The sequence below is a fragment of the Clarias gariepinus genome, chromosome 5 (assembly GCF_024256425.1).
Source record: "Clarias gariepinus isolate MV-2021 ecotype Netherlands chromosome 5, CGAR_prim_01v2, whole genome shotgun sequence".
Classification (NCBI taxonomy): Eukaryota; Metazoa; Chordata; class Actinopteri; order Siluriformes; family Clariidae; genus Clarias; species Clarias gariepinus.
The window spans coordinates 1,027,961-1,051,860 of NC_071104.1; the positions used below are offsets into that span (position 1 = coordinate 1,027,961).

The 23,900-nt window shown below is 42.2% G+C and overlaps 1 protein-coding gene across 1 annotated transcript in view; it reads right to left on the minus strand.

Moving 5' to 3' along the window:
* Window positions 1-23,008, minus strand: part of frmpd4 (FERM and PDZ domain containing 4) — a 32,073-nt gene extending 9,065 nt beyond the window's left edge. The window contains exons 1-15 of the mRNA XM_053497196.1: window positions 22,657-23,008; window positions 15,021-15,122; window positions 11,360-11,517; window positions 11,155-11,257; window positions 10,701-10,746; window positions 9,076-9,180; window positions 8,775-8,882; window positions 8,033-8,164; window positions 7,765-7,884; window positions 5,550-5,686; window positions 4,288-4,414; window positions 3,626-3,715; window positions 3,194-3,376; window positions 1,240-1,360; window positions 208-1,149 (exon numbers count right to left, since the gene is read on the minus strand). Of these exons, the coding sequence (XP_053353171.1) occupies window positions 208-1,149; window positions 1,240-1,360; window positions 3,194-3,376; window positions 3,626-3,715; window positions 4,288-4,414; window positions 5,550-5,686; window positions 7,765-7,884; window positions 8,033-8,164; window positions 8,775-8,882; window positions 9,076-9,180; window positions 10,701-10,746; window positions 11,155-11,257; window positions 11,360-11,517; window positions 15,021-15,122; window positions 22,657-22,697 (2,515 nt within the window). The 5' untranslated portion in view covers window positions 22,698-23,008. The remainder of the gene's footprint in view (window positions 1-207; window positions 1,150-1,239; window positions 1,361-3,193; window positions 3,377-3,625; window positions 3,716-4,287; window positions 4,415-5,549; window positions 5,687-7,764; window positions 7,885-8,032; window positions 8,165-8,774; window positions 8,883-9,075; window positions 9,181-10,700; window positions 10,747-11,154; window positions 11,258-11,359; window positions 11,518-15,020; window positions 15,123-22,656) is intronic.
* Window positions 23,009-23,900: the final 892 nt, after the last annotated feature.

The following is a 23,900-nucleotide window of genomic DNA, read 5'->3' on the forward strand; positions in this document are numbered from 1 at the left end:
ATATTTCAGGAAATAAAAGCAACATTTCAAAGCAAAACAATGAGTTAACTTATTTGTATGATGAAAAAACAAATATACAGAACAATATGGAAAAATAAATATAGGAATTGAGTGACCATTTAAAAAACAATAACAAACAAACAAAAAAAACAATATCAATGGCTGGAGGACTTCATCAATGAATAAATGTTACGATAGTGTAAGAACCTGAACTATTGTCCGGCTGTGGCCGGGACTGGTCTTCAGAGGCCGCCAAAGCTTCTAGTGCTTGCAAAGTGGAAACGACAGCATCATCCAACACTTCCTCTGTCCCTCTGTCCATGCCCATGGGCACAGAATCAATTAGCGACACTGGGATGTCCAAGTTTCTGTTCCCCCTCATTTTTTCTCCTTGGTGCTCATCTTCATCTGAGCTGTCCCTGAATCCGGGTGGTGGAGCAGCTATGGCTAGGTTTAGAGACTGCAAAAGCACATCACTGTCTTCTACATCGTTCCCCTCGGGTGGCGGTGGGAGGGAAGTCAGGTCGATGATATCGTCGCTGGACTCCGACAACGAGAGCAGCGACAGAGCTCTTTCTCGAGAATCCGCCATCGCCATCATCGACATGTCATCCTCGCAACTGATGTCGTCTTCATCCTCTGCATCATCTGTGGTTTCGGCATAGCAGATGTCATGCAGAAGCGGCTCTTCGATTCCCTCGGCGGTGCCAAAGATTTTCCCCTCGCCGTACACTATGTGAGTCCCATACTGGAAGCCATCCAGATCCAAACAAGGATCCAGGGGTTTATAGTCATCCTGATGCATATAAAGAGCCCGCTGTTCATCCAAACCCTCCGGAACGTCCTCCATTAATCTTTGGTACCCCAAATGCTGGGGATTCACGCTATCCAACGGAGCGTCACCGAATATAAAAGACACCTTGGCGCTTTTGGGCGAGTCATCAGTCGTGCCCCTGAAAAAGGGCTGTGCGAGGGCATGGGTTTGCACACAGCTGCCTCTGCTGTCCCGATGCGCTTGATGGAGCTCAGTAATATACGTGGGGGCAGAGTCTGGTTCAGAGAGTCTCCCACTGTAGTCCTCACACCCAGTACAAGAACTGTAGTTCCACTCAATGGCTTGAAAGTTGTGCTTTTCTCGAGAATCGTTGCCTAACAATAGAAAAGTGGAACATCAGGCAGAGTAAAAAAAGACAAACAGACAAACGGTACATGCATCTGGATCTTTGACTCCACCCTTACCAGATGTGCTGTTGGCCATGTTAAAGATAGAGCGCCGTGAATCCACCAGCAGTCTGTAATAACCCGCAGTGAGACATGCCAGGTTCATTGCATCACTGGACTCCATTATAAGCGTGATGGGCTGAGGAAACAACAACATCCACGGTAAATCGAGCTCAAAAGCAGAATAAACAAACAGTATCAGTGAAAACATTTGCCAATGCAAATCCAAACATACAGCAGCGCATGGAGAGCCATCTTGGTAATCATCTTCTTTACAGTGGAACCTTGGATTACGAGCATAATTTATTCCAGAAGCAAGCTCGTATCCCAAAACACTCATAAATCAAATCAAATTGTCCCATAAGAAATAATAGAACCTAAAATTATTCATTCCACAGCCCCAAAAATAAATACATAAAAATAATTACCACACAATATAAAGTAAAAACAAATTAACCTGCACTTTACCTTTAAAAAAAAATTAAAATAAATGACAGATAAGTGTTTCCGTTTGTGCGCGCAGGCATTGTGTGTGTGTGTGTGTGTGTGTGTGTGTGTGAATCTAAAGGAAGCTCCCCTCTCCCCCTCCTCGTCTTACACAGTTATTCTTTCTCCACTCTTTTAACACACACGCACACAACAGAAACACTGTTTTATCGTAAAAAGAAATCTCTCTATGAGACTTGATTGAGCGACACACTAACGGAATCACTGCTGTAAAGTAAAAACCAAACAAATTAACCTGCACTTTACCTTTAAAACGAATTGTAACAGAGCAGTATTTCTGTGTAGAGCAGAGAGAAAGAGTGTGTGTGTGTGTGTGTGTGTGTGTGTGCGCGCGTGTGTGTGTGTGTGTGTGTGAAGGCGAAAGTATGAGGGGTCTGCGTGTGTGTGTGTGGGGGGGGCACAGTGTCCAATGACACGTGAAAACGTTGGCTCAGTTGTAATCACGTGACGCTCGGCGTCAAAACTAAGCGCATGCGTGATACATGATACTTGATACTCGTAAACCAGAACTTGTTCGTTTTCCAAGTGAAACTTTATGAAAAATCTTTGCTTGTCTTGCAAAATGCTCGCAAACCGCGTTACTCAAAATCCGAAGGTTCCACTGTATTTCGTTTCCTGCACCAAACCACGTCAAGGCTCAAATCATTAATCTCCCACACCTTCATGTCCATCAATTTAAACTCCAACCACTTCTTCTCAGTAAATAGAATATTAAAACTTCTCAACATATTCATCCACCCATCCATCATCCACATGACCCTAAGAACCTTACTAAAACATCCCAATCTGTCCAACCTTTCTACTCTACCCTGTACCCTTGCATTTATCAGTCCATTCAAACACCTCCTCATCAATCCATTCACCCTTTGTACTTTTATGCTCGTCCCATGACCCTCATGACCGCATTCAAACACCCGTCTATCCTACAGTACACTGCGCAGTACAAAGCAGTGACATCTGGACACGTAAAAATGATCAAAAGCACTCATACATACAGTTAGCTTGTTTTACCTGCTGGTGTCAACAGAGAACTCCTCAACAAACCTGCAGCAGATCAGTTAAACACTACGTCCTCATGTCCAGCGACACCACACGGAGGAGAACACGAGACACGTCTGACTTTTATATCACACACTCCAATCAGATGGATCAGAAGAATCGAAAATAGAACAGATTTTTAAAACCCTGTCACAGCCTCGGGTTTCACACATCTCCAAATCCATCCATTCAAACACTTTCCCATCCACCCATTTAGTCATCCAACTATTTACCAAAACAGCTCTCCATTCATCCATCGCTCCATCCATCTATACAACTGCCCATCCATTTCTCTTCAGGCAACTACATATGCAAACACCTATCCACTATCCATTTGTCCATCCATTCATCTATTATCCATTAATGTAAACAACTCCCATCCATTTATCAATACAAACACCTATAATAATATATCCATCTATTTTACCTTCACATCAAGCACGTGGAGCTCTACTCTGACGTTCCTCTCGTCCTCTGTGTACATCTCGATGCGGTTAACATGGCTGAAGTCAGCCAGCAGAGCCACCATGTTGGTTTTGGTGTTGATGACGTGGCTAATTCCATGGCGTGGCCCAACTAGGAGTGTCACTTCTGTGTGTTTCTCCCCTTGCTAATTGCATAAGCACGCGCACACACACACACACACACACAGGCTATAATTGCACCATAACAGTGTGTTTTCTTCACAGCACAGATTTTTATCTCAGAGTTGTGACACAACAGATATCTCAAAATGTATAATATTATTAAATAGTAATGATCAAAGGAGTGTGAACTATTTAAACCTGAGAAAAGTCTGTTTGTAGTGAAAATAATTTTATTCATGTACACACTGTCATGAAAGAAAACACACACTTACGAGCAGTACAGATTTAAACACTCTTCCCCCATACAGTCTCAGGTCAGTAAGATACTTCAGGTAGTGAACCTTGGCCTGCAGCGCTGTCAGCTGCAATTAATCAATCAATCAAATTAATTAATTAATCAATTAAATTGACATACTTCAGGGGAAATGAAGTTAAAATTGTACTGTAAACTGTTATTATTATTATTATTATTAGTAGTAGTAGTAGTAGTGTATTTCACTACTACTATTTCTACTATTTCTATTTCTATTTCTATATTTCTATTTCTATTTCTATTTTTATTTTTAGTTCTATTTTTCCTAGTTTAATTTAATTTTGTAATTTAATTTCTATCGTATTTCTTTTATTCATATTTATTTCTTATTTGTAAAATTTTACTCTCTTTTAGGGTCAATGGCAGTCGTATAATACATTTCACTACATTTCGTACTGTGTATGTTTGTGTATGTGACAAATAAAATTTGAATTTGAATTTGAATTTGAATTTGATTTGAAATTTGCCTTGTACCATACATGTGCAGTGACAATAATGTTAAATCTAATCTAATCTAATCTAATCTAATCTATTATTCTTCTCCCTCTTCTTCTTATAATTGTTTTTTTTTTATTATTTCCTCTATCACTAGCGGACAGTATACAGATTACATCACCCTACCTTTTTCCCAGGAGGCACCAGGTTCTGATTAGTTTTCAGAATGTGTGCAATGGCCTTCTTGATGTTTTTCTCTTTCATGCTGGACAGAACCGCCGGAGGAAGAAACAGAGCCAGTCCCCATTCTTTGCTGCAGACAGAGAGAAAGGTGTTTCTTTCTGCGCTGACCGTGTGCAGACGTGGGATGTTTAACTATATGTTGAACCAGTCCAAGTCCCAAGTGACCCTCGCATCACAGAATACAACAGCTTAAATATGGCCCTTTTGTTCAACTCTTTCAACTGACCCTTAAAATCATCTATACAGTGAGTCCCTGACTTGCCGTTCCCAGGAGCACTTTCGTAAGTCGGATTTGGTGGCAAGTCCGACAAAGTGAGTCTTATACACTTTTGACACGAATATACAATAAAAAGCATACCAATCCGAATGTGTATGTGACAAATAAAATTTGAATTTAAATTGACTATATCTCTGTCCCCCTTTCCCCACACTGCCATCATGTGGCCAAAAACCATGACGGCGTCTAAGGAAATGAATCTCCCAGTGAAATATAACAATGTTGCTGTTTTCCACTGTATTGGACTGTGAACTCTGTTTTGTTGAGGATTTTTCAAAATTAGGATTAATCGCCATCAGGACTTTTACATTTCCGCATTTTTATGGTTAAAGCTGTAGCTGAATTGCATGAAAAGACGACAGCAGCGGAGGACACACTCCTCACTGGACATGACCAGCGCTGTCTCTGAAACAATTCTTAGAGCTGGTCAAATTAGGACAGCTTTACAGGACAGACATTTTCTATCATCGTCTCCCGAACTAATTTCTTCTAATTTCTACTGATTTTATACATTCACGTACACACTGAAAATATTGTACATAATTGTAAATATTGTATCTGGTGCACTGCAGTGTCTGTTGTTTGTACAATACATGTGTGATCTGTGATTTGTTTGCATCTACGAATGTTTGTAGAATTGCGGTCCGTTCATATCAGTGGAAATTCGTAACTTGAATGTTCATAAGTTGGGCACTACCAGTAACAATTAAGAAAAAACTAATGCTGAGTAAAGGCGTTCATAATCTGTTCTAAGGTTACTTTGGCAAAGCCTGGACACATACATACATCTGTCACGTGCCCTCTCAGTGCCATCTACATCATTGTCATTCAGTCTAGGAAAGATGATTAGGTGGGAGCATGCTAGCCTGTTAGCTACTGAAGAAAGAGACATACAGACACAAAAATAAGTGAGATTAGAGACACTCACTCAATGTATTTGAGAGAGACCTTCTGAGTTTGTTTGGTGCTGATGGTGAGGATGTACATCTGAAGAGCAGCGAGACGAAGAGCTGTGTCATATTTCAGCTCTGAACCGAAACGCTCCTGAACAACATCCTTACAGCTCTGAAAGAGAGAAGGAGAGAGAAAAAGACAAAATAATGAAGAAAACTTTAATTTAACAACCTTCCAGTCTCCTGGTCCACTTTCAAACTCTCAGAACCCACCGCCAACATCTTAGAACCCAATACATCCTCTTAGACCCTTGCTACACTTCAAACGTCCAGACCACTGCCTCATCTCCAACATCTTAGAACCCTATACTAAACTCCCAGACGACTGCTCCACCGCCAACATCTTAGAACCCTATACTAGACTCCCAGAGCCAGGCTCCACCTCCAACATCTTAGAACCCTATACTAGACTCCCAGACCCCGGCTCCACCTCCAACATCTTAGAACCCTATACTAAACTCCCAGACCACTGCTCCACCTCCAACATCTTAGAACCCTATACTAAACTCCCAGACCCCGACTCCACCTCCAACATCTTAGAACCCTATACTAAACTCCCAGACCCCGGCTCCACCACCAACATCTTAGAACCCTATACTAAACTCCCAGACCCCGGCTCCACCTCCAACATCTTAGAACCCTATACTAAACTCCCAGACCCCGGCTCCACCTCCAACATCTTAGAACCCTATACTAAACTCCCAGACCACTGCTCCACCTCCAACATCTTAGAACCCTATACTAAACTCCCAGACCCCGGCTCCACCACCAACATCTTAGAACCCTATACTAAACTCCCAGACCACTGCTCTACAGCCAACATCTTAGAACCCTATACTAAACTCTCAGATCCCGGCTCCACCACCAACATCTTAGAACCCTATACTAAACTCCCAGACCCCGGCTCCACCACCAACATCTTAGATCCCTATACTAAACTCCCAGACCACTGCTCTACAGCCAACATCTTAGAACCCTATACTAAACTCTCAGATCCCGGCTCCACCTCCAACATCTTAGAACCCTATACTAAACTCCCAGACCCCTTCTCCACCACCAACATCTTAGAACCCTATACTAAACTCCCAGACCACTGCTCTACCGCCAACATCTTAGAACCCTATACTAAACTCTCAGACCCCGGCTCCACCTCCAACATCTTAGAACCCTATACTAAACTCCCAGACCCCGGCTCCACCACCAACATCTTAGAACCCTATACTAAACTCCCAGACCCCTTCTCCACCACCAACATCTTAGAACCCTATACTAAACTCCCAGACCACTGCTCCACCTCCAACATCTTAGAACCCTATACTAAACTCCCAGACCCCGGCTACACCACCAACATCTTAGAACCCTATACTAAACTCCCAGACCCCTTCTCCACCACCAACATCTTAGAACCCTATACTAAACTCCCAGACCACTGCTCTACCGCCAACATCTTAGAACCCTATACTAAACTCTCAGACCCCGGCTCCACCTCCAACATCTTAGAACCCTATACTAAACTCCCAGACCCCGGCTCCACCACCAACATCTTAGAACCCTATACTAAACTCCCAGACCCCTTCTCCACCACCAACATCTTAGAACCCTATACTAAACTCCCAGACCACTGCTCTACCGCCAACATCTTAGAACCCTATACTAAACTCCCAGACCCCGGCTCCACCTCCAACATCTTAGAACCCTATACTAAACTCCCAGACCCCGGCTCCACCGCCAACATTTTAGAACCCTATACTAAACTTCCAGACTACTGCTTCACCTCCAACCTCTCAGACCCCTTGTACCAACCTTCTGGACACCTGCTGTACTTTCAACCTTCCAGATCCTTGTTTTACCTTCAATTCCTCTGAACCCTCTGGACCATGCTCTACCTCCAAACTTTTAGAACCAACCTCTCAGTCTCCCAGACCCCCTCTGTCCCACTGCAGACCTGTACCTCTTAGGCCCCTGTACCAACCCTTCAGAACACTGTAAGACCTTTACAGACCTCTTTAGCCCAAAGAGAGCTTTCTCATCTACATAATAAACATCGGCCACTGACCTTATTATTTTTTTCTTGTGCAACATTTTTAAAACAAGGTTATTTTTTGACCGAAATGGTTGTGTTTTGTGTAAAATAAAATAAATTAGTCTGCTGGACTGTGAATTATAATGGCTCATGTTTGTTGACGTTACCTGCACGTAGAGATACTCAAAGGTCACAGGGTCACGACGGAGAAGATCCACTGGATCCCTTGGTACAAAAGCAATGCGAAATAAACACCTCATCTTATGAGAGCCTGGTTGTTGAGTCACCTGAAAAATAATATGACATACGCACAAAACGCTAGAAATAATCTTGTATAACAGATTTGTAGGGTTCATTTATACACTGTAGTTGCGCTCTAGTTATGCCACTAAAATAATCTTTGTTAATGTTGCAAGATTTAATTGAAAGACTCACCCGACTGAGTGTGTCCTGCTCGTGCAGGAGCACCAACTTCGTGTTGGAATTTTCCATCTTCTGCTCCAACATCAGAGAAAAATGCTCAATGCATTTAATGGACAGCTTCTCCTGCAGCGTCAGCAGGACGTCCTTCCCAGACACACACACACACACACATGCGCGAGCGTGTAACACCATTAATGAGCTGAAGCATGTTAATTAATGCTGCACAATTAAGCGCATAAAAATCTAAATGGTGATACGGACCCGTGTGATTATTTAATAGCTGCAGTTCATTACAGTTGATGTACAGAACAACAGAACACACATTCAGTAATTCATGTAGAGTTAGTCAATATTTCAAATGTTAGTTTCTTTGTATTTTAAATACTTTTGAGGTGATAAATAAAGATTGGTGAGATCATTTGTGTGGTTATTTGCTGTTATCCTCGATAAATATGAAGTAAATACATTTAATACAGTTTAGAACCCAATCGGGATCTGTGTCAAAATAATCACAAAAATTTATTCAAATCATGCAGCCGTGATATTAATCAAATGGATCCAGTGGTTATCTCTGGGAGAACCCTCAGCTGAACAGTGTTTTAGGGTTTTTGTCAATTATATTGTATATTAAGCTCTGACCTCATGACGGTGTTAAACCTCGTCCTCTTTTAGCCTCACAAACTAATTCTCAGGAACTTAACAGCATTGCATCGGTAATGAAGAGATTAACGTTTATTTATCAGGGTCTAAATACCTTAATTGAGGTGTTGCTGTCAAACTTGAACGATTTCGTCTGGCCGTTTTCGAGGTACACTTTCAAGACATTTGGCATGAAGAGAAGTGAATTATCCTTCACCGTCTCCTGAAAGCAAACACAATTATAACACGTGCTGTTCTGTAATTAAGTCTGTAATTACAATAATACATAATCTATATCTACTGTATATATTCATAAATCTAACATTTGGTCCTTCTATTGATATTAACGTTATTTTACACTAAACGGAAATACAAGGCTGAAATAGTGCTTTTTAAATGATTTATTTTTAACTTACAGGAATCTGTCCGTTAACAATGACCTCTTCGGCGAATCGAACCTTCACCGGGTTCGATTTCAGCTTTGCCTTTTTGGCAGCGCTCATGAAGGCAGACTTGGGCGACTGGAGAAAAACAAGAAAAACAACAAGAAAAAAAAGAGACAATGCAATTCTCAGACGAAAAACAGCATAAAATTGGGCAGAACTGTGTGTGTGGGAGGGAATCGTCTTAGAGTTTCAATAAAGAATCGGTGTACAGAGTGTGTGCTGATCACAGGAAATGTTTTATATCATATCGATTCAGAGACATCTTGTGATTCTTTGGTGTGGCAGTTCATGTATTTATTTAGATATACAGGAGGGTCAAAAATAATATAATTTTTTTTGACATGCTCTCCTTCCTTTTTAATAAACTTTGTCCATCTGTTCACAAGCGTTCATATTCTCTCGTTAATAAAATGTTTTATTCCGGGCTGCGAGCCACGAATGCACCGCTGTCTTCACTACTTCATCAGAATTGACTCTTCGTCCTCGTAGGGCTGCTTTCAGGGGACAGAACAGGTGAAGGTCTGATGGAGCAAGATCAGGACTATAGGAAGGACGTCCTCGGATATCAGTCCACTGTGTTTAATCTAAAGTTTAGACTGCGAGTGGCGCAGTGGTAAAGTGCTCGTCCTATCATCCGGAGATCGCTGGTTCGATTCCTGGGTGATGCTGTTACCTCTCACAGCCGGAGGTCTAGAGGGAGCTGATTGGCCGAGCTCTGTCAGGGGGGAGAGATGAGAGGTACTTAGTGCTCCCACATTAATCACGGCTCTACAGCCAATCAGGGGCGTCTGTGAGCTCGCGCACGCGGAAGGAGCGGATAGCGCTTTCCTCCGAATGTGTTACTCCGCTCCTAACGGTGCGTGAGCGAGCAGTTTGAAAAGATGCGGTCGGCTGGCGTCACGTGGTTTAGAGGAAACACGTAAGAGTCTTCCCCCTTACGGCTGAGTGGTAGTAGTAGTCTTAATGTGGGAGCCCCCTAGTGACGGGGAGGAATTGGCTACACGACTAAATTAGGGAGAAAATTGGGAAAAAAGAATTTCCCGGCTGATGGTCGACTTTTTAACTTTTTCTGGGTCAGTGATTGAGGATGTTTCCGTTCCAGACTCTGCCGTTTACTCTCAGGCTCGTAGTGATGAATCCGTGTCTCGTCACCGGTAATGATTCTCTTTAGGAAACTTTCGCCTTCCTCAGAGTATCGGTTAAGATTTAGTTCACAGATTTCCAAACGCTCCTGTTTATGCTCTTCGGCACCGGGTGCACCGGGTACACCCTCAGACCCCAAAATCAAAAAACAAAAAAAACACGCTGCATGCTGCTCTTCTTTTGTACAAATCACAAGCAGGGTCGTCTATTTTTCCTCACACTGCAGTTACAACAGAACTGATGTAACACGTTCACACACACCTGCACAGCAGTGAGTGAGGAGACAGGACACTCAAAAAAGCACTGATAATATAACTGGATCATTTTTCACCCACCTTCGTGTATATTATATATCATGTTTATGTTACTGTAAATATTTTAAGAAACATAATTTTAGAAATGAAGAAAACAAGCTTGCCTTTGATCTTTATTCTAGGAAGGGAAACACTTACAGGGTACGGCTGGATGACCGTCAACACGATGGCCTCTTTACAGCTCCTACAACAGAGAAGGAAACAAATTGTGAGAGAGTTTCGGTGTGTACAGCAGCACTGTGACTCCCGGTGCGTCTCTGAACGTCTCACTAGACGAGCGCTCACTGAGAGGAATTAAATGTAGACTTTGTAACTTGAATTGTATAATTTCTATAGCTGTAATAATCTGATTTAATTAAAAGAAGACCCACGCTGCACCGCTGCTCTTCTCTTCGTTACATTTCTGCGTTTTAATGGTTAAAGCTGAATTGCATGAAAAGACATCAGCAGCAGGGGACACACTCCTCACTGGACATGACCAGCGCTGTCTCTGAAACAATTCTCTGGCCTATTCACTGCGTGACATGAGGAAATGGTCCAGTCACAGTGTGAGAGTCAGTGTGTCCCCGTGTCCCCGTGTGTCCTGTAATACCTGACCAGGTCGATCACTCGCTCTCTGGGAGCGCTGCTCACTGGTTCATCGTTGATCATGATGATTTCATCTCCAGGAACCAGTTTCCCCTCCGATGGACCTCCTGTGGTGGACATGAAACCCTTGACAGTCTGCTCCACACGTACAGTACAGCGTACACCAACACTCCCTCTCTCTAATGTGCTCGAGACACTGTAACTATTACCTGGAGTGACAGAACGCACTATGACGGGCTTCTCGCTTCCTGCCACGAAACCGAAGCCCAAAACTGGATCTCGTCTCATTTCAACTTTCCGAGGCGCGAGCTTATCGCCTTCCAGCCCGAGGCGCACTTCCTCCAGAGAACTCGGCTGGGAGACGTGACTGTGAGAGAGAGATAAAGACAGAAAGAAAGGGAGAAACAAATAGAGAAGGAGACAGAGAAAGAAAAAAAACATTTAACACAACTTCCCATTTAAATCTTTGTAAATTAATTACAGTTTAATAAATTATTAAACACCCTGAGGATAAATTAGTGTTGCTCTCTGTGTGTTTTTGGCTGTTTGTAATCAGGGCATTAAGGTTGACTCTTTTACCTCCAGAAGTCAATAAATCGACACATTGTTGGATTAAATTGTTATTCGACTCTTTTTTTTAATTCTTGGATAATTTTTTGGCAAATCCTGGCATTTTGGAATCATATAATTTTAAGTGTAACCATTTTTGTTTCGCCTTTTTTTAAAGATCAACAATTTTCACATCCCATCTGAGCCTCCAATAATGAACTGGACTCCATATGAACTTCTCCACATCTCCTGTTATACTGAACTTCCAGCCTCCTAACACACAGTATGAGTGCAGATCAATCCCTGCTATCTGTTATCACCCAGATGAGGATGGGTTCCCTGTTGAGTCTGGTTCCTCTCAAGGTTTCTTCCTATTACCATCTCAGGGAGTTTTTCCCTCAGCACCGTCACCCTCGGCTCGTTCATCAGGGACCATCTGATCATTTTGATTCACACACACCATTTTCCTTCGATTGTGTAAAGCTTTGCGACAATGATGTTGCTACATAAATACAATTGAATTAAACTGAATCTCATCTCACCATGTGTTTTTTTCCCTCTTACACAACAAAATTTTTTTAACATATTTATTTTTATAAATTACAATAAATATAATGTTGTTGTAATGTAGCATCAGTGGCGCAGTGGGTCCTCGTCTGCCACGCGTAAGGCCTGGGTTCGATTCCCGCTCATTTTCCCTCTCGTCTCTGTATAGATGTATTTGGTGCTGATGTAAGGTTTTCTGACACGCTGTAGTTTTTCCTACATATTGTTTTGTTTCACCTTTAAATGGAGACAGATTCTTTTTCCTCATCATTCTACACACAACCCTTCACAGTTACAAAATAAAAACAGGTGTTTGTAATGTTTTCCTTTATTTATTCTAAAAAATAAATATCTTATTTCCATGAGTATTTCTTATATCCCTTTTTATGATGCTTCCTACTGAGGTCTGGTACACCTCACTCCGGTCACTGGTCCTTGAGATGGTCCTACACATCGACTGGAGTCCATCTGTGTCTAACTAAAGTTATTGGACATCATTAGGAGAGACACACACCTCTCTGTGTGAGGTCCTACAGTAGATTGTGCAGGTCAGAGTGGAAACAAGCTCAGGAGCTCAGGAGAATTATCTGTAGACCAGCGTGAGCACGATCACCTCCATCAGTCTCAAATGGAAGAGATTTGGAACAGCCAAGCGTCTGCACAGCCCCGTCCTCCCAGTCAGACCGAGTAATCAGGGATGAAGAGCCTGGGTCAGGGAGGGAACCAGGAGCCTACGGGTCAGTACAAATGAGATCCTGACTCCCCTTGTGGAGACGAGAACAGACGTACAGAAGGACAGCCGTCACTGCAAGCGCTCCACCAGTCAGGTCTTTATGGTAGACAGAAGACATATCTCACTAAAAGTCACATGACTGCCGGCTGGGAGTTTCCCAAAAAGCATGTGAAGGACTCTCAGACCGTGAAACAAAATCCTCTGGTCTAAGGTCATGAAGGAAAGCCCTGCACATCAGTTTTTTGAAACCCGTCCCTGCAGTCAGAAACGGTGGTGGTAGTAGCATGCTGTGGAGCGGGAAGGTGTTTCTGAGACTGGGGGTTAGTCAGGGTTAATGGGACCAATAGATTCAGACAATATGTCCTCAGTTCGACAAGAAAACCCAAGCGTGGCTTCAGAACAACTCTGAGAAAGCCCAGGAGCGGCCTGGCTCGATTCCCGACCTGAATCTGATAGAGCACCGCTGGAGAGACCTGAAAATGGTCATGCACCACCGCCGATTCTGCCCAGAGGAACGCGACAAACGTCCACTGTGTCGGGTCGGTAGCATCACTCACTAAATCAGTGCAGCTAAAGGAGCTTCAACCGAGTACTGCACACCTTACCGTGTGTACATGGAACATACTTCAGTCTTTAATTTATAAACTGACACAACAGCTGAAAGATGCAAATCCATTTAAGGATGAGTGTAAAGGTTCTCCTGCAGACCCGTGTACCAGGAAGTGGTATGAAATGGACATGTTCACTCTCGGCTCGTCGGACATAAAACGTTTTAGAGTAATTTTAGAGAATATAAACCTTTTCACTCATACTGTTTTTGTCATCTAATTTAATCAATACAACACCTCAGTGAAATAAAGACACTAAAAGTCTGCATTGTGCATGTGTGTGTGTGTGTGTGTGTGTGTGTACAGAACGCTCCCGTGTGTTCCAACTCGTCCCTGTTTAATTTCTCAGTAATTAGAGCGGTGGCTGTGTTTAAATCAGCAGCGCTCCTGACGTCCGCGCTGAAGGCCTGCAATTATCCCCTCACGGGAGGGAGCGAGGGCAGAGCTGGTCCTCAAATCACTAGAGCCACACACACACACACACACACACACGTTTACAGAAACAAAAAGCCCACAGGTCCTCTACACCCTCGCCTAACAACGCCGAGCAGCACGCCGGAACATGGCGACCGTTACCGCGTGGAAACCTGCAGCATTAATGCACAACCCTTGATTCAAAACGTCTATTTTTTATGTGCTTTTCTCTCCTTCTCTCACCTCCTTCATTCTCTCTCATCTTTTCTGAAGCTACACAATGCAGTAAATCATTTTACAAACAATCACACACACACACAGAGGCGCATCCAGCTTGTGTGTGACATGTGCTCTTTAGCATGAAGACGTACTGTATGTTAGACCGTGCTAGACGTTGCACCTGCTAAACAGGCTACGCCCACCCTCATGTACGTGTCATTAGCGTGTCTGAGTCAGGCCCGCGGGGCAGAGCGCGTAGCATTCGGTAACTTTAAAAAAAAAAATACATTAGCACTGTTACAGCACGACTCCACCGCCTCGCCGCTCATCTTGTGATAGCAGATGAAGTAAAAACAGTCCTCGGGAGACACTCGGCCGCGCGTCGCGTGACACGAAACGGAGCTGAAGCGACGGAAGGCCTCGCGGTAAAGACTGTAATTTCAGATCAGCCTTCGCCCACGTGCTGTCCTTTACGCTGATTATGGGTCTCTTCAGACTCGCGTTCATACGAGCGGAGCCATTGGGGGCAGGGCTCACCGCCAACAATACACACCGCCGCCTGCCGCGACGCACAGAACAGGACCCGAGTGAGACCACAGCCGCGTTCCGTGTTCAGCCTGCATGGCGTGATGTGAAGATTTTGTTTAAGTTTCGTCCTCGCCGCTAGTGACCAAATTATCCCTCAAAAAAAACAAAATAAACAAAAACAACAACATTATGACATCATAACAGAGTAGCGGCTAATCACAGAGCTGTAGACACCGAGGAAAACACCACGCTGTCGTATATAAACGGACTCACTCGATGAAGCAGTCGCGCTCGTCTCTACTGGACGCCGTGTCCCATCCGTCTACAGGACCGTGAGACGAGGACGTCCATCCGCCCGAGGCTTTGGTCCTGTGGCTGCAAACATGAAACAGACGGGGAGAGGGGTGTGAAGTGTGACCTCGAACCCTGCTCAGGAGCCTCGATGCGAGTGTGTGATCAGTGTGTGTGTGTGTGAGACAATAGTTTTAGAGTAAAAACAAAACAGTGGCTATTCTGATGTACTTTACTTTTTTAATTAATCATTTAAATAGGGATTTATTTATACTCAGTGTCACCTTACACACTGCACACTCGTTCCACGCTCTCTCTCACACACACACACACACACACACACACACTTGGTGCACTTCCCAGTGTAGTGGAAATATTTCTATCCTTGTTTATTTCTTCTCTTTTTTTGTTACAATAAAGAGTAAAATTTCAAGTTAATATTTAAATCAAATTTTTTAGTTATTTACTTTTGGATTGAGATCAAGTAAATATAAAAGGGAATTAAAAATAAACAAAATAGACATTCTTTCACCTTAAAGCCTGCACACTAAAACTCCATACACCTTTTTCTTTTTCTTTTCATTTTTTACATTTTATTTTACGCGGTAACAGTTTGCGTTAATAAAGAGTATAATACTGAAAAGCAGAAGACACACAGTATATAAGAAGAGACTTTATAAATATCATTATAAATATTTATAAATAACTATAACACAATATACCAAGCATGGTTTGTAACTATCATAATTTTTAGAATAAAGGCGAGCGCTAACACTGGTGAGTTAAGTCTCTGTTAAACAGTGTTAGCATGTAGACCCCGGCGGGCTGGGGATGTAGAGCTGGAGGTGACTCACCGTTTGAAGTGGCGCATGGTGAGGTCGGGATGAACTCATGTTCCTCTACAGATGTGTGTGTGTGTGTGTGTGTGTGTTGTATGATTAATCCTGTGAGTGAGCCTCTCTGTGCTGTAGTGGCTGGTCTGCAGCACACTGAAACTGAACACGCTCCACAGTCATGAATAAATGACATAGCGTGTGGAGGAATGTGCGGTGAGCATTTAATGACCAGAGGAACCTTCTCCTTCTGCTGGCTCCGCCCACTAGCTTAATCTCACGCTCTGATTGGCTGATGTAAATCCCTCTCAACTGATCTCATCTCTCCATCCAATGACACTAGTCAACCTGGGGCCGTCCGTTTATCCGTCTATTTATCTAACCCACCATTCACTCATCCTTCCATCCATCCACTCCACATCTAGTCACCCATCCATACAACCATCCATCTATTATCCATTCGTTTATTTACTCATCCAACCATTTATCCATCCATCCTTTTATTTACTCACTCATTACTCCATCTATTATCCATCCATCCATCTATTCACTCATCTGTTTATCCAACTGTCCATTCCTCCGACCCACCATCCATCCCTTAATCTATTATTGGTTCTTCTGTCTATTCACTCCAAGTCATCCATCCAAAAATCCACCCACCATTTTATCCAAACCACCATTCAGCTATCTGTCCATTCATCCATCATTAATTAATTCATCCGACCATCCAACACAGAATTCATTCATTCATTCATTAATCCACCTATTTATTCATCCATCCATGAGACCATTTATTTATCCATTATATTTTTATTCCTTTATTCATTTTAGTTTTGTTAGTCTGAATTGTGTTCTACATTTAAAGTAGATTCTGCTGTATTTAATGTCTTTGTGTTCATTTCTTTGTTGTTATTGTGTACTCTCTACAGCAGGCTGTGTGTCTTTTCTGCACTCGTCCTGTAGCGTACACATTGGTGTAGCTCTGTAGCTAACGCTAACATTTGGACGAGTGTTACACTTCCTCTGATTGGAAGTGGTTTCCTCTGGTTTTAGATCCAGAGGTGGGCGGGGCCTCAGTGATGGCTGAAGGTGACCTGGATGGTGATTGGTGTCAGTGAACAGGATTCATTTCACCCCAGTCTCGGGCACGGCTGTGTTAAATAATTTAGAAGCACACAGTGATACACACTCTCCAGGTGAAGTGTCGGTACACTCGGGCTGAGAACTGTGTGCTTTGTATCGGCGAAGTAATTACACCGAATGCATTCTATCGGAAATTAAATATTAAACAGGGCTGCATACTGTACTGCCATTCTGAAAATCTGAGAATAAGAATAAAAAGTGAAGCACGACATTAGACAGTAGGAGCGGGAATCATCACCTGATACAATATCATCACGATACCCAAGTGCTGATTCGACTTGTACTGCGATTCTGTAAATATCACGATTTTATAAATGTCCAAGTGTGATGTTATTTTTTTCAGATTTTGTTTAATTAAAAAAAAAATTCTTAATAATTTGCCCTCTCTTACCACACAGAATGCCATGCTGGCTGAGAATGTGTGAATAGTTTAGAGCACCACCTGTAGGATCATAGGGGAATTGCGACGTTTCACCACCTCAAATGCAAACATACACGCAAGTAAAAAAATTATCGATTTTGGAGTTGGTGTAGCGATACATGAAATAAAGACAGTACTATAAGTAAAAAAAAAAAAAAAAAAAACAAAGCGAATGACAAGAACCCAAAACAGAGAAAAGTTCAATGGTGGGGGTTTAATCTAGTATCATACTACGGGATGATGATCTAGCGACAGTACAGTTAGTTAATGGGTTTTGTGGAGGAAAACATTTTCAGAGCACACTATCAAAACAACCTAAAGTGTTTTTAGATGAACATGGCTCTGGTGTGAGCGGTAAACATTGTCCCGCAGTGGGGTTGAACAATTGACATACAGTGGTGTGAAAAACTATTTGCCCCCTTCCTGATTTCTTATTCTTTTGCATGTTTGTCACACTTAAATGTTTCTGCTCATCAAAAAACGTTAACTATTAGTCAAAGATAACATAATTGAACACAAAATGCAGTTTTTAAATGAAGGTTTACGTTATTAAGGTAGAAAAAAAACTCCAAATCTACATGGCCCTGTGTAAAAAAAGTGATTGCCCCCCTTGTTAAAAAATAACTTAACTGTGGTTTATCACACCTGAGTTCAATTTCTGTAGTCACCCCCAGGCCTGATTACTGCCACACCTGTTTCAATCAAGAAATCACTTAAATAGGAGCTACCTGACACAGAGAAGTAGACCAAAAGCACCTCAAAAGCTAGACATCATGCCAAGATTCAAAGAAATTCAGGAACAAATGAGAACAAAAGTAATTGAGATCTATCAGTCTGGTAAAGGTTATAAAGCCATTTCTAAAGCTTTGGGACTCCAGTGAACCACAGTGAGAGCCATTATCCACAAATGGCAAAAACATGGAACAGTGGTGAACCTTCCCAGGAGTGGCCGGCCGACCAAAATTACCCCAAGAGCGCAGAGACAACTTATCCGAGAGGCCACAAAAAACCCCAGGACAACATCTGAAGAACTGCAGGCCTCACTTGGCTCAATTAAGGTCAGTATTCACGACTCCACCATAAGAAAGAGACTGGGCAAAAACGGCCTGCATGGCAGATTTCCAAGGCGCAAACCACTTTTAAGCAAAAAGAACATTAAGGCTCATCTTAATTTTGCTAAAAAAACATCTCAATGATTGCCAAGACTTTTGGGAAGATACCTTGTGGACCGACGAGACAAAAGGTGAACTTTTTGGAAGGTGCATGTCCCGTTACATCTGGCATAAAAGTAACACAGCATTTCAGAAAAAGAATATCATACCAACAGTAAAATATGGTGGTGGTAGTGTGATGGTCTGGGGTTGTTTTGCTGCTTCAGGACCTGGAAGGCTTGCTGTGATAGATGGAACCATGAATTCTACTGTCTACCAAAAAATCCTGAAGGAGAATGTCCGGCCATCTGTTTGTCAACTCAAGCTGAAGCGATCTTGGGTGCTGCAGCAGGACAATGACCCAAAACACACCAGCAAATCCACCTCTGAATGGCTGAAGAAAAACAAAATGAAGACTTTGGAGTGGCCTAGTCAAAGTCCTGACCTGAATCCTATTAAGATGTTGTGGCATGACCTTAAAAAGGCGGTTCATGCTAGAAAACCCTCAAATAAAGCTGAATTACAACAATTCTGCAAAGATGAGTGGGCCAAAATTCCTCCAGAGCGCTGTAAAAGACTCGTTGCAAGTTATCGCAAACGCTTGATTGCAGTTATTGCTGCTAAGGGTGGCCCAACCAGTTATTAGGTTCAGGGGGCAATTACTTTTTCACACAGGACCATGTAGGTTTGGAATTTTTTTCTCCCTAAATAATAAAAACCATCATTAAAAAACTGCATTTTGTGTTTACTTGTGTTATCTTTGACTAATAGTTAAATGTGTTTGATGATCAGAAACATTTAAGTGTGACAAACATGCAAAAGAATAAGAAATCAGGAAGGGGGCAAATAGTTTTTCACACCACTGTATGTGTACTTGCAATAGAACGTTCATTCAGCTCAGAATTTCCAAACCAGAAAATGTTTAGATGTGATCCGAGATATGATTATAATGTAACATGAGTACTGATTTCAGTCCGCAGCAGGATCACTGTAATTTTCATGAGAAGCTAAAGATAACTAGACCATTGAGTAAGAGATGAACCCACTCTGCGTATCCACACTTTTCTGAGATCTCTAAAGCTTTTAGGTTAGAATTCGTAAAAATCAGTTTAAAACATTCTGAATTCAGAGAACGATGTACTGCAGCATCAGTAATCTGCTTTAATCCTCTACTAGAATTTTCTTCAGGATCAATAAAGGTTCTATCTATCTATCTATCTATCTATCTATCTATCTATCTATCTATCCAGTCCATCCAGGTATATCACCTCTTCATCTGTCCAAAGTCTTCAACTTTCCTGCTATCATCACTAGGGTTGGGTACCAAACATATAACCGGTAGAGCATTACCCACCCCCTCTGTTATTCCTGCTGGTATACCCCTATCTCACCTGTCCAGTTGGAAGCCAAAACTCGCAGTAAATCATAATGAACCGTACTTACGGCCACCGAGGCTAAAACCAAGCAGGTGAGATAGGGGTATTAGTAGTTAACAGATTATGGGCCAAACTTCACTGAGTGATGATGGGCCAGGGGTAGCTCAGTGGTTAAGGCATTGGACTACAATTCGGAAGATCCCAGGTTCAAACCCCACAACCACCAAGTTGCCACTGTTGGGCACTTGAGCAAGGCCCTTAACCCTCAACTGCTCAGATGTATAATGAGATAAAAAATGTAAGTCGCTCTGGATAAGAGCGTCTGCTAAATGTAAATGATAGTAGAATAATAATAAAGGTCTTGACTAAAACAACATGCATGAGGAATCACAAAGGAGTTTTCATTTTCTGCAATGAAAAAGTACTCAAACTAGTTACTTTTATCAGCAAGTAACTGTAATGTAATGGATTACTTTTTAAGGACAGTAATTTTGTAATGTATTTAGTTATCATAAAAAGGAAAGGCCCCCAACACTGTCGGTATGTACTAGAACCGAATCAGAATACAGATTTTGGTGCCACTGCATGTAAAAAAATTATTTTCCGCCTGAGAAAACGCACATGAACGTGACTTAGAAACCTCTACTGACACAAATCCAACTGATGTTTGTAGTCATGCGAGTATGCATGTTGTTTTTGCATTCGGAATTAGAATTTGGGAAATGAGAGCATGTGCGTGAATTCAGTGGGTGTATGCAGTAATTTCACTTGCTTTGACATCAGCAGGTACCATTAGCTCGCTAATCTAATCGCGCTTAAATTGAAATTCCTAAAATGTTCTAAAGTGTGGCTGTAATTTACAACAAAGAATTCCAACAACGCAACATGCTCTGTGTTTAACTGTTCGCTGACATCAGCCGGCAGTGTGTGCGTCCCCATCCCAAGTGAGACCAGCACTAGCAAAGTTAGGAGAGGTGTCGTATTTTTGCAAAGGAATTGCTAAAATTTTAAACTGGTTTGTAGCAGACCAGAAATACCAAGCTGTTAGTGGTGTTAAATTATTTTAGTTGCATTAGGCAGTATGTAAATTAGTTGTGTTTTGTATTTTAGTTATATTTATGTATACTTTAAATATATTGTTTATTTATTTCAATAAAAAGCTGTTCTTTGATGTTATCCAACATTTTTGTGGCTTTATTTTTTAGGTGTCAGTTTAGGCACGGTTTAGTCACCAGTACTGTTTTAAAAGTATCGATTTGGCATCAGTATCGTAAAAAAAAAAAAAGAAAAAAAAAACACAACACTAGTCATCACGCTTGTCGATCGCCCACCCTTTCCAAGACGAGTGTTTTCTTCAACCGTTTACACAAATGTCTCCATTACGCTTCTCTACAATGGATTTCTAATTGACATGATGTCGAACGTCGATTCAAAATGCTAAGTTGTTTGTTTAAGTACTAATAGTAAAAGTTGACTGTTACTGAACATTCTGCATACGAAGCATTTTTGGCACACGAGTGACCGAATGAAGCCGAATCGACCGACCAAAAGTCGCGCGTATGCTTGGGAGCTGTTCTTTGTGTCAGTGGAAAGCCAAGTGAAGTGAGTTTACATATTTTTGTGGGTATTTTCCATATCGTGCAAGATTTAGTGAAGACATAACAGCATGGGCCCCAAGATTATTAACAAGGACGGTAGCAAAAAGAGAAGGGAGCCGCTTTCACCTTGGTGTTTAAAGAATCTTAAATTAAGGTTAGGTGGGATCTATTGTCTATTTATTTAATATTTTACTTCATTGACATGTCTTTGTTTGATTGTTTTTATATGCAAAAATATGACCATAGTGTTGGAAATTAGTAATATTGGTAATATTTTGACCAAAACGGATTATCTGCATTTACATTACAGTAGGTCCCCCACATACGAACTTTCGAAGGAACAGAGATGCGTTTGTGCATGTTTAAATGCGAAAGTAAGGTCGCATGTCAGGTAGTTTTGTATCAGAAATTTGCTTTACTTCTCGTATCTACTATCCACCATGTAGCGTTCTGTCCGCTAATCAGATTAGCAACCGCGCAGCACAACTAACTCCTGACAGATTAAATTTTTTTTACATATAGCACGAATAGTGCGAACATCTTTATTTGCTAACGTTTAATGTATGTCAGGCTGTAACTGTTATATAAACGCTGGTGTTTGTGAAGTGAGTTTTGACGCATTTGTCTGTAAACGCGGCGCGTGCAGGGAGAGCGAGAGAGAGAGAGCGGGAGAGAGAGGGGGGAAAGAAAAAGGCGGGAAGGCTGAGGTGACGTAGCCGAGTCGCGCGCGCACTCACTCAAGCGAGCTGAGGTGAGTCAGTGCGCGCGCGCATGTGTGGAGACCCCTCTCTCTCCTCTCCGTGTTTTCGCTGCGTGTGTGCGCGCGAGTGTGTTCCTGTCAGGTTCTTACACATACACACACTGCAGGGGAGCGCGCGCATTAAACACACACGGGCCGAACGAAACGCGTCTTTTTATTTAAGACGCGCTGAAAATAAAACAACACTAACAAGCCCGGTGTCACAGTGTAAGAGCCGAGCAGACACACTGATTAATCCCTCCCGTCTCCTCTCCGTGTCCCTATGTGTCTCCGTGTGTCTCTCCGGCGGCGGAAGATGGCGGACTCTCTCTCTCTCTCTCTCTCTCTCTCACTCACCCTGACAGCTTGGGCATCCTGACGAAGCTGAACACGTCCATCAGGTCCGCTCACTCCGCGCCCATAGTCACACACCGGCAACCTGAGGCTCCGTGAGCGGGGACACGCACTCACACACTCCACACCTCTGCCCCGGCGCGCTGCTGCTGCTGCTGCCCCCGCAGGGCATTCTCTCGGGGCAGTTCTCCCCGCCACTAAACGGGCAGCGTGGCAGCGTCAGTGGCATCCCGAGGCATGGTGAGGGAGGGGAGGATGGAGGGACACAGGGAGAGAGAGAGAGAGATGATGATGATGATGATGGAGAGAGGTGCTCGAACTGTTCATGTGAGAGGGGGATGAGGAAAGAAGAAAATAAAGAGAGAGACAGGGATGCAGAACAGAAGGTAGCGTGGGAGGATAGAGAGAGAGAGAGAGAGAAGGGGGAGTGATGGAGAGACAGCATGAAACGTGCAATGAAGCGCTTCAGCGAGTCGACGCTCTAAATGATTCGACTCTCTAAATGATTCAACTCTCTTAAGGACTCAACTCTCTGAACGATTCGACTCTCTAAATGATTCGACTCTCTAAATGATTCAACTCTCTTAAGGACTCAACTCTCTGAACGATTCGACTCTCTGATTGATTCGATTCTCTGAATGATTCAACTCTCTTAAGGACTCAACTCTCTGAACGATTCGACTCTCTAAATGATTCGACTCTCTAAATGATTCAACTCTCTTAAGGACTCAACTCTCTGAACGATTCGACTCTCTGATTGATTCGATTCTCTGAATGATTCAACTCGCTCAATTTTTAAAGGAGTTTTATTATAAACATGGAAATCATAACCCAATCAAATAAGCAACAAAAAAGAGGGAAGGAGGAAGAAAAGAAATAAAAAAAATATACATACATATACAGTACACACACACAAACACACACACAAACATGTGTAACAATAAAACAATTAAAAAAATTACAGATTTTACAACCTAAGAAAAAAAGGAAACTGGGAAGCAGTTTTTATCGTAGAGTTTATATGTACCTGTCTAGATCGTTTTTCAATACAGGAAAAAAAAAGGGTTTAGAGCTAGTAAATGTTTGTTTATAAATATGATATTTAGCTAGTAGTAAACAAATAAATTATGTAATATTTTTCCATCTTCTCTTTTGATTTGCTAAAATATTCGAAGAAAACATCTTTAAAACAGAATGAAAAGTCGCTTTTAAAGTAAGATTGAATGAATATTAAGAATTTAATCTAA